At 39.0% G+C, this 19,151-nt stretch overlaps 1 protein-coding gene across 1 annotated transcript; it reads left to right on the top strand.

The window, feature by feature from the left end:
• The first annotated feature begins 2,885 nt into the window (after positions 1-2,885).
• On the top strand, positions 2,886-10,204 carry LOC124804841 (cilia- and flagella-associated protein 97-like). The gene is made up of 2 exons (XM_047265192.1): positions 2,886-3,867; positions 9,225-10,204. Exons 1-2 carry the CDS (start codon positions 3,073-3,075, stop codon positions 9,291-9,293), a joined length of 864 nt encoding a protein of 287 aa, XP_047121148.1. The 5' UTR covers positions 2,886-3,072; the 3' UTR covers positions 9,294-10,204.
• Positions 10,205-19,151: the final 8,947 nt, after the last annotated feature.

The raw sequence follows: 19,151 nt of genomic DNA, 5'->3' as shown, positions 1-19,151 counted from the left end.
CAATTTGAAGCCAAATATGACAGGTCTACCTATGATGAATATCATGCAGGAATGTCTTTCAAAATAAGGGACTATTTCTTAGTCAATAGGCAAATTATGTTCCAAACTGAAGACACATATGATAGATTATATCAAACACTTTTGCCGCTTTAGAAAACTTGTAAATTTTATCCTTCTCTTCATCCTCAGATAAATAGATGTTTTGTTTGACTGACAAGAATTTATTATGATTCATACGTTTTCTAACAGTTGGTGATCCTTTATCTTCATCTTTTGACCAGGACAGTTGCAGGTAATGTGTGATATCCTGAAAGAATCGTTACTTCTATAAAACGCTTTAGCAATGAAACAGTTATTTGAAATAAATGGTGATTATTATCTTGTGTGTATATTATTTGCCTATTCAGTAACTTTTCCAGACACTTCTGAGTCGAAGCAAAGCGAAAAAATTTTCTAAGATGATAGACCCTGTATCTATTTTTTATATCTTCTGTCTTAGTTAGCACCTCTGCTGTTGGTGAAGAAGTGTATGTTGGTTGAACTCTCTCCCATTTTATAACATATTCTTTCATTTTTGTAGCATTTACACTAATTCGATTTCTTTTCTTAGCAGAAGAACTGGGTTTTGGCCCTAGGTCTTTATTTGATTTGTGAAGCTCACTGTGTAGATGTATTTCAAATGTACCTGCAATATCAATTGCTTCCTCTTCTTCAGCAAGATCATCATCTGACTGGTTTGACACAGTCCATCACGAATTCCTCTCCTGCACCAATGTATTCTTCCCAGAGCAGCATGTGCACCCCAAATCTTGATTTGTTTGCTGGATGTATTCCAGTCTGTCTTCCTCAATTTTCGTCCTCTACAGCTTACAGCTCCCTCTAGTACCATGGAGGTTGCTCCCTAACGTCTTAATACACATCTTACTGTTCCATCCCATCTTCTTGTCACTGTTTTCCATATGTTCCTTTCTTCGCCAATTCTTCACAGAATCTCCTCATTCTTCAGTAGCACCACATCTCATTTATTCATAATAAATAAAAATAAAGTGAAATGCTTATCTTCAATAAAGCTCACAGTTATTGTTCCAGCTGTGAACACACCCTCTGTTACAAATGAAATTCAAACTGAAACTTAGTTGAGACTCAAAGTCCTTTTAGAATGATACACCAGTTATAAAAGCATGTGGTTTCTCAGTCGTCGCCCTAACTATTTTCAACTAATGTCCAGCACATAAACAGACCATACTGACTAAATACCTTTCAGACAAAGCCTGACAATAATAAACGGTTCGAGCAACAATGGAATAGCAATATATTATTGTAGTAGAATAAAGCAGTTGTGTTACACAAATACTCACAAGTGCCAAAATTGTATAAATGCAACATTATTGTACATTGTATAAAATAGTATAAATTTTAGTGTATGTCTAAACAATAATGTAATACGATATTAGAAGCTTTAAAGGAGTTCACTGAGTGAAATTCATTTAAAAATCATCTTGTGCTAATTAGGAAAGAAAATAAAAATTTTTCTAATGAACTGCATGAATTTATCTGGAAGTTTCAGAATTCAGAGTGGTCAACATTATGTTCTCTAATCAATTACAAAGGCTTAAACTAATTATTTCAGATTTCCTCTTAATGTTTTTATAAAGAAATTCTAAATTAGTCCAACTCATTTAGAGTAAAAAAATTACGAATGATATATTGTGTTGGCACAACTTCAGGCTTTAAAGAGTTAAGTCTTATTTAACACATAGTAAACTGTAAAAGTTACTTATAGTGATAGAATTCCAGCTTCGTCAGAGTGGGAAATAGTAACTACTGGAGTTCCACAAGGCACAGTACTGGATCCTTGATGTTCCTCATATATTATATATTCTATAATATACAGTTCCATATGACAGTATGAACAAGAGCTTAACAATTTAAACATAACTAACAATAAATTCAGCGTACTGCCATTTTCTAGATCTAACAAGAAGACAACCCTGGAGTGATGGATAAAATAAACACGTTGTATGTATTCTCTTTTAAAAACTGTTTGATGTGTTTATATGGGGGCCTGTATATTTCCTCTAGCAAATAAATGTCGATGTTTTGAAATGTTGTTTCATTTCTTAGTAGTCTGCCATATAAAATTCGTCAAGAATATCCATTTGAAGTGTACTTTTGGCATTACTAAAATTTGTCGTTGTTAGTGACTCTGTTCCATTACTCCAACTTCGGTATCGTATAGAATGTGACGTGATGTCCAATGTGAATACTCTCTGAAGCTGAAGTGACAGTCTAGTGTGAATCGGCCTTGCTACTACAAAGATAAGTCGCATTAATAATAAAATTAAATTGAACAAATAATGAGAAAAAACAACGTCTGAAGTTCCAAATTTGTTGAATGATATACATAGAAAGGAAACCATAACTTTTTTTCACCACAATAAAATATTTTACGCGTTTTTTTCTGAGAGCAAAGCGCTCCTGGTGCGAGAAGCTGATAATACATAGAAAAAGCTGTCCAAAATGTATTTTCTACACAATGGATGCAGTTGAACTCTGTGATTGTTCCTTTATAGGTTGTAGAATAATACCACTACCAGTCAATAGAAGATGACATAAACTAAATCACCAGATATTGTCACTGGCAGCGGTTATTATTACACCCTAAAAAGCTGTCCTTCTATTACGAACAAACTATACTTTCTACCGTAAGTGTAAAATGAAAACACTGTTGGACGTTGCCAAGACACGTATGATTCTTGCAGCCTGAAATGAAGTCTTGCGGCAGGTTATAAAATAATGAATATAGCACTATCGAAATGCATTGGGAAGAATTGCTACGTTCCGTTCGAGAGTCGACTTTTGATAATGCTTTGTTATGTGTGTCAACAAACAGAGCATGCAGATAGTATTTTGTCAGTTGTTTTAAATGGGAGGTAGTGTATTTAGGACGATTAAGTATATTTGCTGATCGTGTTTTTCTGATGTTTTCTACGATTTTTGCTAGTTTGATGTACTGGAAAATTGCCACGTCGCGTGAATTTTGAATTAATTAATTTATTCATTGATTGAAAGATGTCAATCTATGCTGGTGGTGTCTCTCTCCAAGAAACTGCAGAAGTATTGACGAATCTTCGTATTGGGCAGGAGATGGAAGCAGTTGACGATTTCTATGATAGCAATACTAACACTATGTGCGGAGCATCACAAAAAGGTGATTCTATGCTACAGGGCAAATGTGATAACAGACACGAGCGCCCCAAGTTTAGTGCGAAAAAGGTCACGATAAATATTGCAGATGGTGCAAAGTGCAAAACTACGCGTGCAGGCGCAGTTAAAGATCTCATGAACTGTATAGCGTTTCAGAAAGAACCTGATGAATTCAATGACGACGAAAGAACTTCGCCAGATTTCTTGAGTACAGACACTTCGTCGGATGTAACAGATGTTACGCCACGTTCCACAACCAGTGGTTGTTCTTCGCTATCAAGATCAGAAGAAAGCAGGGAAAGCCGTAAAAAATTCACGGAGCATTCCCACAGTAGTGATGCTGAAAGAAAAGAGGAGAAGAAACCAGTACATACACTGAGGTTTTTGAGAGAAGTATTGGATAGTACAAACCCCGAGACAGTTGATCGAAATAATGGTGCAACACCTAAACGAAAACCTGTTATTTGTAAGAACATGACGTTTTCAAAGGATCAAGTAAGAAAAATTGATAGAGAGAACCAAATTTTACTAAGGAAGATAGAAGCTAATTTCAATAGACGCCCAAAATGTCCAACTACATCAGCACCACAGCGTCCTAGGCTTTCCAGTTCAGCTGTTAATAGACAAAGGTCACAGAAAAAAATTGCACAAGACAACTTAGTAAGTCATTCATAATACCACCTTACTACTTCATTTCAATTTCTGTCGGTTGTAGAAAGATGACGGAACTTTAATATATGTTTTCACTTGTTACTGAAGTACTCTGTTCAGAAGCAGAATTGGCAAATACGTATGTAGCGTGATATTGCATTTAGTTAGATGCCTTTGGTGTTAATAATATGACTCACAGACTGCAAAAGTTACACAATAGATGTACTTGCAACTTGTCTTTTCAAGGTCAGTTTTTCGGGTACTAGTATTATGCAACTTGAGATGTGTTATTACCCAGAGTATCTGCTGAGTTACATTGTGCATGAAGTGCATTTGCAGCAAGTGAGATTAGTTGGAATACAGTAGGCACATGATTACAAATAACCTGACATGCCATCAGTCTATGTTCATTCTTCTGTCATAATCTTATGGGGTGTTGTTCATTTCCCACATGCTTTCTGTTACACAAACATCTCATTATGATGAAATGTTCAGAACAGATACCCGACTAGACATACTCATAATTACCAGGCAATTGTAGCCTAAGATACATGAATTCTGATTGTTGCACATGGGAAATAATATAGAATATCCATAAAAAGGGATGAACCCGCTGAGAGTACAAAACTTATTTACTGTATTGTTTTGTTTCTCATTCTAAAGACTCATTTGATGCACCTCTCGAATGAATTAACTGGACCTTCAGTACTGCTACACCACTTCTCAGTGAGATTGACAACGTTCAGCCAAAACTAGGCCTCAGGCTATGCTGCAGAGCAGTATGTCACCAACCGAGATTTCATATCCACATTCACTAGCTTTGTCAGCCTTTAACCAAGTTTTCACTTTTCAACATAGCCTGTACCTTGGACTATGCTACAGTTCAGTGTGTCACAAGCTGTGTGCCCCCCCCCCCCCCCTCTCCACCCCCACCCCCCAAAAATACCCTGTGTGTGCAGGTACTATGTCCTAAGTGTCGTCATTATGTTGTGGAATCAAACTGCTATCCAATAACTGTAGGTTCAGTTGTCCCCATCTTTCCATATTAGCCTATAGTGTATTTGTGTGAGTGGTTGAGGGCTTGTTGACCCTGCTGGCACCAAATATACATGCTGATACATGACATAACAATGTTAGAGCGTGTGATGTTGTGTGTGCCCAAATAGAGCTGGAACAGAATGTAACAAGTGTGAGTATGAAATCTTACTTGTGGTAACATACTGATCAATCCTAAGGTCTAAGATAGATAGAAAGTAAATATAATGTCATGATCACAACTGTAATTCTTGTTGTGGTGTCTATTTCACACATGTTGGATTTCAGTAAGTTGTTATGTCTACTATTTTCATGACATCATGGTTCAAAGTACACAAGTGGTATCAGTAAGTCTAACATTTTCCTCAACTCTGGGCATAATTACAACAAACTACACCCAGTTGTGCTGTTTCTTCTAGCCAAACCTTGTTCTCCTTCGACAGCACCTCCTCCCCTAAGCCCTATACTTACTTCCATTACCAAATTAACTATTCCTTGATGCCCCACAGCATGTATTTTATCAACCCAGCACTTCTTTTAGTTACTTTGTGCTATAAATTTCTCGTTGATTTGTCACCTGTGGGAGAATTATAAAGTCATCAGCAAATCCCAAAGACTTTTTCTTATCCCAAAACTTGAATTTCTTTCCCAAGTTTCTTCTTGGTTTCCTTTAATGATTTCTCTGTTTACAGGTTGGTTAACAACCCTATCCCACTACCTTTTCAGCTACTGATTCCCTTTCATATCCTTTGATTCTTATAACTGCAGTCTGGCTTTGGCACCAGTTGAATTAACTTTTTCGTTCCTGCATTTTAAAGTTGCTATGTTTCAGTCAATGTGGGCAGTCTTGCCTTCTTTTATTTTATCTCCTGCTATAATTGATAGGCTCTGTATTGCTTCACATGTTGCTACATTTCTACAAAACCCAAATTGCTCCCCCCCCCCCCTCCTTTTACATACTATTAAATGAAATTTTCTACAGAAACCAAACTGACACCTCCCCCCCCCCCCCCTCCCTACCCGCCTGCCCTCCATGATTGTCTTTTAGCAGTCATTCCATTCTATTTGTTAGTATTTTGCAACCGTGAATTGTTAAAGTAATAGTTCAGTACTACTAACAACTGTTAGCAACAGTGATTATTATTTTGCCTGCCTGAGAGTGGTTTTTGCAGGGTTTGTTCTCTCAAGAAGTAATTCAGGTAAAATATCGTAAGCACTAGATTAACATTTGATGAAAAATATTATTTAAAGGCAAGAAAACATTTTATTAGCTTTGTAATTACACCCTGGATACGAAAAAAACAAAACACATTTACTGTAATAAAATACACAGAAGTTATACACAAGCCAAGAATAAAGATATTGACAGCAGAGTCATGGAGCAGCACATGAATATAGACGTCAAGGAATTTTTTCTTTTCTTTTAACACTTCCTCCAAAAGAAAAAATCATGAAATTATTGCTTTGTCTCTTGCATGCCAATTTCTGAACATAGAAAATTAAATCGAACTCGTTCAAGAGGTTTCGTCAAAATATCTGCCAACTGGTTGGGTCCATCAATGTGTTCCAAGAAAATCTCACCGTTCAGATATCTTTCACGAACATAGAAATGTCGGACCTCTATATGTTTAGAACGTCGATGATATTCTGGATTTTTTGCCAACTTCAATGCGCTAGCATTGTCAATGTAAAGAACTGGAGGCTGCCCCGACATTTCCACCAATTCTGACAGCAGACGACGTAATCAAACTAACTCTTTTGCTCCTTCACTAGCTGCAATTATTTCCGCCTCGGTTGTGGATGTGGCCACTACTTTCTGCAACTGACTTGTCCATGACACTGCACCACCTGAGTACTTTGCAAGAATTCCAGTTGTTGAGCGCCTTGTCTGGTTATCACCTGCGAAATCTGCATCAGCGTAAATCTTTAACTCTTCTTTTTTATTATATACAATTCCAAAATTTAAGGTCCCTTTCAAATACCGGAAAATGCGCTTTACTCTATTCCAGTCTTCAGTGGTTGGTTTCTCCATAGCTCGAGCAGCTTTATTGACTGCAAAAGTGATGTCTGGACGAGTTACTGTTGAAAGGTACACGAGACAACCAATTGCTTCACGGTAGGGTACAGATGACGAAACTTCTTCGTTTTGATTATTGTCCTCACATCCAATAGGAGTTGAGATTGTATTGCATTCTGCCATTCGAAATCTTTGCAGAATTTCTTCTGTGTATTTCTCTTGACTTATCATTATTGCTCCATCTTCATATTGCTTTATTTTTATTCACTTGTCGCATCTTGCGGGAACTCTACACGTTCACGTGTACCGTTAATAATATCTTCTAGTCTATATGCACGTAGCACCATAGAAATATGCCATTTCCATTTAGCCCAGTCGTCAGGTCCTTCAAGCTTATCAATGCTGACCTTATAATCGCTGCTAGCAGTCATGTTTCTTTACAGACATACGCTCATTTCAAATATTGTTTTAATTAAACTGTGTTGTTTGCCATTACACGTGTACTGGGCCCATAACCTGATGAAAAATATTATTTAAAGGCAAGAAAACATTTTATTAGCTTTGTAATTACACCCTGGATACGAAAAAAACAAAACACATTTACTGTAAGAAAATACACAGAAGTTATACACAAGCCAAGAATAAAGATATTGACAGCAGAGTCATGGAGCAGCACATAAATATAGACGTCAAGGAATTTTTTCTTTTCTTTTAACAACATTGAAAATTGGAAACAGAAAAATGTCAGATTTGTTGAAGAAGTTGTATTCAATGTCTGCAATAATTAACGAGCAAATAATTTCCACTATGTAGTACTAATCAGGGTGGGGAAACAGGGAATTAACTTAAAATGTTTACTGTTGAATATAATAAAAGTTGAACAATAAGTGTTTTAAAAGCTATATTTTTGGGCACTTGGATAAAATGTAACTAACATCCAGCCTATGATGAGATGAACTTGAGAAACTGTCCAAACCAACCCTCATATGCTCCCTGTCTCTGGAGTTGTCAACTGGCCTGCGGCATTTGTGTCTATAAGACTACATGTTGTGCCTCATGCAGTTTGAGAAATTCCAACTCCTGGTGAGGACGTGTGTTTGGCTGTGAAAGTTTCATTTTTTCCCTCTCTCACAGGGCTCCCTTGCAACTACTGCATTTTGATTCACAGACAAACACGCCTTCAGTATAGCTCTCATACTGCTGTGCAAAACTTCATGTAGTCTTGGCAAAGTTTGTTGGGTCTTCTTTATATACGCATGACTGTTAAACAGCTATTGTAATTAGTTGTGCAGCAAAGGAAGGGGGGTATCCTTTTGGGAATTGGGGTAAGCGTCTGGCAGATATACTGCAGTTAAGTTTTCTGTAGGCTTGGTGTTGAAACTGCCCATTTCCACAGCTCCGTAGGGATTATGTAGGAAAGTGACAGAAAAATTTGCAGGCTTGCTGTGGTAATTTTCTGTGAAGATTTGCATCTGCTATGGCTACATGATGGCTCTACGCAATTTCACCGAGGAAACAGAATGAATTACTGTGACCTACAGATAACCAAACAAATCCAAGTTACACAGTGCTTGGTAGTGTCACAGTGTTTTCCATTGCACTCAGAAATACTAACTCTGTAATTTGGTAGCATATCAGACTTTTATTTCAATAATGAACAAAAGGTCTGTACCCCATATTCCAGGGGAGGGGGGGGGGGGGGCGGGCAAGTGACCACCCTTGCTGCCCCTAAGACATTTTGTCATGTATGGCAACTAGAATGGGAAAAGTGTAGAATAGTAATTGAATAATCCTGTATATAAAACAATATTTAGGCAACTGAATTGAACATTTTGTATTCTCAGCTATGAAAAGGATAAAAAAAGGTGATCTCTATGTTACTCACAGTCGGTAGAACATATATATTCAAGGCAGTTGTAGCAACTACTGTTGCCCATGGCAGCTTGGTTGAAAAGGGATAACACTATTACTAAATTTGAAAGACTTCTATAAACGTATTTCTTACATTTATATAGATGAAGAGTAAAATGCAACTTCTGGTCAATAAACATTATTCATAAAGAAAGAGGGAGGTGTAGACCAATGAATAATGCTTGAAAATTAGTCACCTAATCACTATGTACTAATGAAAAAAATATTTCTATTTTTTTCAGCTTCATTTGTAATGCCTATGCCTATAAGCTTATTAATGTCGTTCAAGATGATGATATTATGCATTTTATTGAGTTACAGTTATTGTCCAGTGCATGTGTTTACTGACAAGCTATTTTTGGAAATGTGATTTTTAATACAGTGCTTTCTCTTCTTTTCACAGACGTTACTAAAAAAAATTGAATGTGTTAAAAGCACCATCAGTGCAAGAGTCAGTGTACGAAAGGTTTGACAATAGATTTTGTGATTTTTGTTTGGATTTTCCTCATAGCCAGTGTACAAATTACTACAGTCAAGTGAAGATTATATTTTGTAATTTTTTGTATTCTAGTCAAATCCAGGAAGTATAGGTGAATGTACATATATTTTATACAATATTTTTGAAAAATATATTTATATATCTCACTCATGTTTTATCAATTTATGTAGATCTGTGAATAGTTGTTCCATTTTTCTAAGAAAATAACACTTGATTGAAAAGTATTATACCCTGTGTAAAGAAAGTGCTCAGCATTTACAGCCATTTTAACCAAATGAATGGATAGAGAGGAGTATTAGATACTAGTCATCAATTTCCACCAGTGACATAGGAAACTTGCGACAAATGTGAACAGCGTCGTAACTGTAATGTGATATTGGTGGCAATATTTTCAAACTACTAGATAAGTCTGTCACCACAGCCTGGTTTTTATGTTTTGTGGCTTCACTCACTCTCACAACCAAACTGGAAACATGCACGGAAAGATGACATCACAGCAGCAGCCATTAACATTGTCACTGGTCAAAGCTGAGTACTAGTAGTGAATATTCCTCTTGATCCAAATGAATTGTAAAAAGAAAGAACAAACAATCAGGAAGAAATGAGTCTGTGAACCAGTCAATCATATATTAGTAGATAGCAATGGTGCATAGTTATGGGAGGTGACTATTTGGAAGGAAAGTAACATAACTGTAACTCATAGTTCTTGTACGTTAATGTTAATAGGACTGTTAAACCAACTTTATGGCCGGAGGCTGTATTTATCTGGTTATCATTCTGGACTCTGCACGTAGTCGTGTACCAATTTTTTATGAAGTACTCATTTACAGAATCAGAAATGTATTTGCTTCTTTAACATTGTTTTCTGAAAGAACTGTGTTAGAATGTGCATAAAAGAATTATTAGTATTATTATTTAAAACTCATGTATGTATAAAAATCAATTACTCACATGAATAATTTCATCCTCACGTCTGCTCATTTTTTATTTGAAAGATGAAATTTTTTTTGGGCTATACAGTATTTCATACTTGTCTACAGGATTTGCTTGGTAAATAAATACTATAGCCATTTTATTTTAAAAGGCATTTATGAGGTACTTTCTGAAATTATGTATACTGTATAGCTGTTTCCTGCCTTCATCAGTGCCATCATTCCTATGCTGATTTGATAACATACTCTACTAATTTAATTGCCATTTGTATCAAAGAATGTGTGTTGATTTCAGTTCTCATCAGTGCTTAAAGGTGTCAAAGTCAGGTAGGCCTACATTAAAGTCTATCAAGTTGGTAGTGAAAACCTTTGGTAAATAATTTTAAGGAACAAACCACATCTGCACTGTACTTCACAGGTGGTCTAAAAGTAGTGTGTTTCGACTATCATCTAAATGTCCTAGATCCCAGGTTCAAACCCAGCCACTACTTAAATTCTGAATAAAAATGCAATGGCAGCCAAAGGCCTCTGATAGGAGGAGTCACCGTCAGTCTGCTGAGAGCCTTGTACAAGAGGGTGGAGGGGTGGATAGAGGTTAATGGAACTCTCTTGGCTCGGCAGTCGAAAATGACCCTAAAGGCAAAATATTTGGCAATGATTTATGGCATGAGGATGCAGAAGGTTAAGGAAAACACTGCATTAAAGACACACAATGTGTATTCACAAGCAATATGGCCTGTAATCAGTAGCAGGCCACACGAAATTAGCCAGGAGACTGATGATTGTGCCGCCATTCCCTTTCCCCCTTCCAAGAACTAAGAAACTGGCAGTGAAACTCCATGAGCTCGCGCCCCCTTCCCCCCACCTGGCCCGTATGCTTGTTTTGCAAGATGTATGTGGGAGGAGGTAATATGCTGCCCACTTTTCTCAGAATAGGAGCACTTGAATTTTTTACAGTAATCCTGTCAATTACAAATGTCTATAGAGGATAGTCTACACACAAAAACTATCAAATTGTGTCTGTCATTTCATTTCTTTGCTTTAAATTGGTTTTAAAGGATTTGTTCTAAAGCTTTATGTATTTACTTCTTGTATATATTTCTATATCTGTTCTTGTAAATTCGACTACAACTTTCAATGTAGCATACCTGACAGTGTGTATTCTCAAGTAATACTGTCTTATTCAGCACCTGATGTCCGTGCTCCGTCCACTGCCACCTGCTGCCATCATGGTTAGAAAATCAGAATGTGTTCAGAATGAGATTTCCACTTTGCAGTGGAGTGTGCGCTGATATGAAACTTTCCTGGCAGATTAAAACTGTGTGCCGGACCGCGACTCGAACTCGGGACCTTTGCCTATCGTGGGCAAGTGCTCTACCAACTGAGCTACCCTAGCACGACTCACGCCCCGTCCTCACAGCTTTATTTCTGCCAGTACCCCGTCTCCTACCTTCCAAACTTTACAGAAGCTCTCCTGCGAACCTTGCAGAACTAGCACTCCTGAAAGAAAGGATATTGCAGAGACATGGCTTAGCCACAGCCTGGGGGATGTTTCCAGAATGAGATTCCACTCTGCAGCGGCGTGTGCGCTGATATGAAACTTTCCTGGCAGATTAAAACTGTGTGCTGGACCAAGACTCGAACTCTGGACCTTTGCCTAGTTCGAGTCTTGGTTCGGCACACAGTTTTAATCTGCTGGGAAAGTTTCATATCAGAATGTGTTGTTATTGTAGCTTTTATTTTAGATGTGTTTTAGCCAATTACTATCTCTTTGTACAGAAATCCCTCTGATTATGTATTATATTGCCATGCTTATGACCTGAAGATGGTCTTAATTGTAGACCAAAACTGGTTGCCATTCTAAGTAAACTTCTGTTGCGATCGAGACTGTTTTATTGAATTTTGGGATTTTATACCGATTGCTGTTTATGTCCCATTGATAGAATTCTTTCTAAAATTTTAAAAATCTCTATGGTGAAACTTTTCTTGTCGTTTCTGTATCTGATGTTTTATGAGCATCTCCATCATGCCCTGGTGCTTACTATATAGACCTGTGATGATTGCATCAGTCAACTTTGCATCTTTAACTCCTCTAATAATCCCACCAGGTAAGGGTCTGAGACTGATGAAAAGTGCTCAAGAAACTGTCTGTCTAGGGTTTTGTAAACTACCTCTTTTGTGGGTGAATTACATTTCCCTAATATCTCTCCAGTTGTGAATCTCAGTGTGGCATCTTTTTCCTGCTAGTTTCATGTGACAGTTCCCTTTAAGATCACTTCAGATGGTTATTCCAAGTTATTTTATAATTTTTGCTATCTTAGGTGATTTATTGGCTGTTGTGTAATCAAATTATCCTTCACTTCACTGCTGTATTCTTAAGTCGTGACTTTCCAATTACTACATTTTAAACTGTGTATCAGATACTACAGTAATGTTTCATATCATATATTGGATACTACAATACATTTTGTCAAGTATCATGTAGTATAGTACTGTTTTACATGCTCAAAAGTAAACACACACAACCTGTAGATGAAGAAGTATAAGTCATTGTGAACACTTTGTGTCATCTTTGATTTAACTAAGGTATTTGATTGTGTTGATCACAAAATGTTACTGCAGAAGTTGGACAGTAATAGAATAAGAGCAGTAGCTCACAGTTGGTTTCTCTCCTATTTCAAGAACAGACAGCAAAAGGTCATTCTCTACAGTAATGAGAACAGCTGTGAGGTGGCATTTGATTGGGCCATGGTTAAAAAGAGGGTGGAGGGCCTCAGGGATCAATGCTGGGACCACTACTGTATCCTCTGAAGGAGACGAAAGAAGTTCATGAGTGCCAAAAACTTAGTTTAGATAGCTGTTAAGAGTATAATATGCCACTGTGCATCCTCATATTTTTATTTGTGCGCAGATAAAGTGTACGTTACTTTAGCTCTAGACACTGGCAAGTTACAACAGTGAGTAAACCTCTCCACCTGCTGTGTTGGCGTGCATGTTCTTTGGACATCATTACTTGACAGTGCCTTGGAGTTCAAAGAACAGAGAGACATTGTCAAGAATGCAAATGAGTAGAAATACATGAAGAATCATTTTAAAAAGTTTACTCACTTTTTATCGCTAACATCATAGCATTACACGTCTGGTTTAAATAGATTGCTATGAGATCTGTTCACCCATTGTTATTTTTGAAGCTGTATATCAAACCAAGTGGGCGTAAAATGCAAAAGAATTACTGCTATGCTCTTTACATCATTTAGTAGCTTGGACAGATTACAGATCTCTTCCAGCACTCACACATTAGCACAGAGTGAAGAAATCCGAGAGAATGGTCCTGTGTCACTGCACAGCGGGACCACACAAAAAATTAACTTCAAGAATGGCAACTGGAAATTATGTGCAAGGTAAATTGACGTACATGCATTGTGGGTGACAGATTGGCTTGAAGTGCACCACGACACGAGGCAACACCACAAAACACCTCACTAGGTAGTGGAGGATATCAGTTTCAACATAAGTAATGAATCAAATAGTGCAGTTCAAGACATAAGTTCATGGAATATAGAAAATGAATTTATGCTATATCACAATAATATTCAGTTTTTACAGTTTCTAATGCGGTATTCAACTAAAACTGACATTTTGATTACACAGTATGGGCATAAGATTGGTGAGTTTGAACAACTCACATTTATAGGTGTTCAGATAGAAAGTAAGTTGTCACGGAAAGCCCATGTTCAGGGCCTCATCCAAAAAATGAATGATGTTATATTTATCATTAGAACAGGGTCTGTACTAAGTGAAAGTCCAACATGCAAATTAAACTACTTTGTTTATTTTTGTTTAGGTATGACATACAGCACTATATGCTGGGGTAAATCTTCCCATTCGTGATGGGTATTTTTAGCTCAGAAATGGACAGTTCGAGCCGTATGCAGTGTAAGTTCATGAACCTCTTGTTGACCCCTACTCAGGAGGCTGGGAATTCTGACATTGGCCTCTCAATATTTATTTTCTGTGATGTTTGTTCTCAACACTATAAGCTTGTTCCCAAGAATTAGCAGCTTTCACTTATTTGATACTAGACAGAAATCCAGTCTGCATTTGGATTGCAACTTCTTGACTCTTTTGCAAAATGGTGAACAGTATTCTGCTGCAGCCATTTTCAAATAGCTACCAAAAGAATAAAAAATCTTAACAGTAATCAATGCAATTACTCACATGACCAACAACAACAGTTGAGTCTGTTACTTTCCCTGATCCCATCTTATCAAAACTACAGTTCACACTGTTTTATATACATTATGAAAATTGGAAAATTGAATAAACATTTTCTTAAATCTGCATATATTTATGTCTTATATTATGACTAAATGAAACAATCAAAAATCCAGGATGGAATGTAACAATATTATGAAAGGAAAGTTGGTACGCACCATATAACAGAAATGCTGAGTTGCAGGTAGGCACGACAAGATGACTGCAAGGCCTTCATCAAAAATAGACAAAACACGCACACACGACTGCAGTCTCTGGCAACTGAAGCCACACTGCAAGCAGCAACAGTGAGACTGGGAGACTGGAAAGATAAGGCACAAGAGATTTATTTTGTACAAGGCTGGGAGGATAATTACGGTCTGTAAAGGCTTCAGTGAGTCCCATAGCATATTTTGAGAGAGATCACTTGTCACTGCAGACACGATGACCACTGGTGTCTACGCTTTGTGGAGGGGATTTCTTAGTATGGAATGGTTGGCAGCTGTCGAAGTGTGTGGCCACAGAGGAGCATTCCCCTCATAACTCAGTACCACCCAGGACTGGAGCAACTGAATTACATTCTCTGCCAGGGTTTCAACTACCTCTCGTTGTGCCCTGAAATGAGAAATGTCCTACCCGCTATCCTTCCCAACCCTCCCACAGTGGTATTCCACTATCAACCTACACAATATACTTGTCCATCCCTACATAACCCTACTCCCAACCCCCTACCTCATGGCTCCTGTCCCTGTAATAGACCTAGATGCAAGACCTGGCCCTTACATCCTCCCACCACCACCTGCTCCAGTCTGGACACAAACATCACATATCCCATCAAAGGCAGGGCTACCTGAGAAACCAGTCATGTGATCTACAAGCTAAGCTGCAACCACTGTATTGCATTCTATGCGGGCATGACAACCAACAAGCTGTCTGTCTGCATGAATGGCCATAGACAAACTGTGGTCAGGAAGCAAGTGGACCACACTGTTGCAGAGCACACTGCCAAACATGATATCCTTTATTTCAAAGACTGCTTCACAGGCTGTCCCATATGGATCCTTCCCACCAACACCAGCTTTTCTGAATTGCACAGGTGGGAACTTTCTCTGCAGTATATCCTATGTTCCTGTAACCCTCCTGGCCTCGACCTTTGTTAGTCATTGTCTTCACCCATCCAGCCCCTTCCCTGCTCCCATTCCAGCACTACACTGCCCTCATTCCACCATCGCACCCGGTCTTCTTACTCGTCTCCTATTCTGCTGCCCGCCCCCCCCCCCAACCTCTCCCCTCCCCCTCCCTCTGTCTAACACCCTGACTGCACATAGCTGCCCTATTCTCTCTCTTCTCTCTTGACCTTGTCCCTGCACACTCTCCAGCAGCACTTCACTGTCCCGTGCCCTAGCCTACTATTCTCTACCTACAAACAAATACAGGATACCTCTATGGGCATCCGCATGGCACCATCTTATGCCAACCTATTCATGGGCCATCTAGAGGAATCTTTCCTAAAAACCCAGAATCCTAAGCCCCTCACTTGGTTCAGATTCACTGATGACATCTTTGCTATTTGGATTGAAGGTGATGACACTCTGTCCACACTCCTCCAGAACCCCAACAACTTCCCCATTTGCTTCACCTGGTCCTACTCAATCCAACAAGCCACCTTCCTAGATGTTGACTTCCACCTCAAAGGTGGCTATGTCAGTACCTCCGTCCATATCAAGCCTACTAACCACCAGCAATACCTCCACTTCGACAGCTGCCACCCATTCCATACTAAGATGTCCCTTCTGTACAGCCTAGCCACCCGTGGTTGTTGGCCTCCTGTCGTTGTCGCATATGCAGTCATGAGCAGTCCCTCTCAAAATATACCGAGGGTCTCACTGAAGATTTCACTGACCGTAATTATCGTCCCAACCTTGTACAAAACCAAATCTCCCGTGTCTTATCTTTTTACTCTCCCACCACCTCTCATAGTCCCACTGTCCAGCCACAGAGGAGCATTCCCCTCGTAATTCAGTACCAGCCAGGACTGGAATTACATTCTCCACCAGGGTTTTGATTACTTCTCATCGTGCTCTGAAATAGGAAATGTCCTTCCCATAATCCTTCCCACAGTGGTAATCCACCCTCCACCTAACCTACACGATACACTCGTCCATCCTTATACAACCCCTGCTCCCAATGCCTTACCTCATGGCTCATACCCCTGTAATAGACCTGGATGCAAGATCTGTCCCACACATCCCTCCCACCACCACCTACCCCAGTCCGGTCACTAACATCACCTATCTCATCAAAGGCAGGGCTACCTGTGAAACCAGTCATGTGGTCTACAAGCTGCAACCAATGTGCTGTTGTAGGCACGACAACCAACAAGCTGTCTGTCCGCATGAATGACCAACGACAAACTGTGGCCTAGAAACAAGTGAACCACCCTGCTGCTGAACACGCTGCCAAACATGATACCCTTCATTTCAATGACTGCTTCACAGGCTGTGCCATATGGATCCTTCCCAACAACACCAGATATTCTGAATTGCGCAGTATGAACTTTCCCTGGAATAAATCCTATGTTCCCATAACCCTTCTGGCCTCAGCTTATGTTAGTCACTTTTCTCACGAATTCAGCCCCTTCCCTGTTCCCATTCCAGCACTACACAGCCGGCATCCCACCACCACGCCCAGTCTCTTTATTTCTCTCATTTTCCACTACTCACCCCCCCCCCCCTCCTCCCCCACCTCTCCCCTGCCCTCTATCTGACCTGCAGCACTTCACTGTCCGCCACCCCCACCAAACTATCCCTCCCCTCCCCAGCCTCCTCCATACCCTTACCCAGTCGCCACTCCCATCGTACCCTGAGGGGCCGCAGCTCATGCTCTAGTGGCTAGTGTTGCTGCCTCTGGATCACGGGATCCCAGATTTGATTCCCAGTCGGGTAGGGATTTTCTCTGCCTGGAGTCTGGGTGTTTGTGTTGTCCATGCCATTTCACCATCCTCATCATCATTTGTGACAGTGGTAAAATTGGACTGTGAAAAAATTGGGACATTACATGGGCGCTGATGCTCACACGACCAATCATCATCATCATGCACTCTGTGTGTGTGTGTGTGTGTGTGTGTGTGTGTGTGTGTGTGTGTGTGTGTGTGTGTCGACGAAGGCCTTAATGGCCATAAGCTTTAATTGTGAGAGTCTTTGTTGTGCCTATTTGCGACTTGGCATCTCCGCTATATTGTGAATGGCAACTTTCCTTCTCGTAATATTGTTACATTCCATCCTGGATTTTCCATTGTTTAATCACAATTTAAGTCCAACATATTCCAAGTCTTACAGAGACACTGCACTTTTTCAACAATGTTTCCTCTTCATATTGAAATTTTGTCTTCGAGATTGTCTTTTTTGCTGTAGCTCCACATTAACTTCTTATTTCATCAAACTTTCAATGTTTTGGTCCAACAAATATTATTTCTTAACGGGTATCCTAAGACAAAAAAAAAAAAAAAAAAAAAAAAAAAAATAGAGTTTGTAACTTATATAGTTAAAATAATCACTCTCTTTAGACAATGCTTTGATGATCTGTTTAATGTTTCTCGGTTTAATATGAAGATGTGGCAGGATGATCTCATTTTTCTCCCCAGGATTCATTGTTGTTCTGGTAGGCCATTATATTCTACTCTGAGGCATTTCACAGTCACAACTATCCCAGGGGCACAGGAAACGAGGAAACTTTGTAAAGCCTGACTGTTGTCCAACAAATTTCCTATTACTTTCAGGTCTCCACATACAAGTCATTGGTGTTTCAAATATTTTAATGCCTTCAGCATCATCTCCATGTTTTCAGAGGTTTCTTTTAAGTGCACAGAGTATGCTACAGGCACTGAGCCATACTATTTCCAATGTGTAGAAATATGGCATTGAGGCTCCTTTTGTTAGAATCTGTAAACAGCCTCCATTCATTTGTGTTGTATGTAACACACCTTCAACGTCCTTACAGTAAACAAGAGAGCATTCTGTAGTGACATATTCACGAAATTCCGATTCTCGTGACTGAAACCAGTAGAATGTTGTGCCCAGGGCAAGCAGATGTTTTTCCCTAAATAAAGATCCAAAAACTTGGGCTGCTTCTTTTGAAACACACAGATCTCTTACCAAGTCATTCAGGACTTCTTGTGTAAACTGCTCTGGTTGTCCTTTTGGGGGTGAGGAGACATAATCAGGATCTGTAGTTTTACTGGATGATGATGATTCTGATTCTAAAGCAGTGGACGCTTCAGGCATGGGAATGTTAAAATCGTGTGGTATGGGTCTTATGCCTGATTTTAGGTTGGGACATACAATTCCTTTCATACTGTTCCCTTTATGCCCACCAACTTTCACCATACAAAAATAGCAATCATCTACACTATTTTCCTGTTCTCTCCGTAGTATTGGAATCCGGAATGGTAAAGATTTCTGCTTGCCTTGTGTCAATTTCCTCAAACCTGCAACACATGTATGACAAACAGTATATGGTGCAAAATTTTCATCCTGGTCTCCTAAATTTATATTGAAATAATATAGGTATGCTTTTTTGACAAACGAGTTTATGTTCTCTCTCCTGGTTTGAGAGTCAGGGACCCACAGATGTAACAAAACACATC

This window comes from Schistocerca piceifrons, chromosome 7 (assembly GCF_021461385.2).
Source record: "Schistocerca piceifrons isolate TAMUIC-IGC-003096 chromosome 7, iqSchPice1.1, whole genome shotgun sequence".
Classification (NCBI taxonomy): Eukaryota; Metazoa; Arthropoda; class Insecta; order Orthoptera; family Acrididae; genus Schistocerca; species Schistocerca piceifrons.
Note: the sequence above shows the minus strand (reverse complement) of the source record. Positions and strands in the feature narration are given on the sequence as shown.

Coding starts and splice junctions, on each gene's coding strand:
- LOC124804841 (XM_047265192.1), top strand. CDS start 3,073: ATGTCAATCTATGCTGGTGGTGTCTCTCTCCAAGAAACTGCAGAAGTA. Junction 3,868..9,224: donor AAATTGCACAAGACAACTTA/GTAAGTCATTCA, acceptor TTCTTTTCACAG/ACGTTACTAAAAAAAATTGA.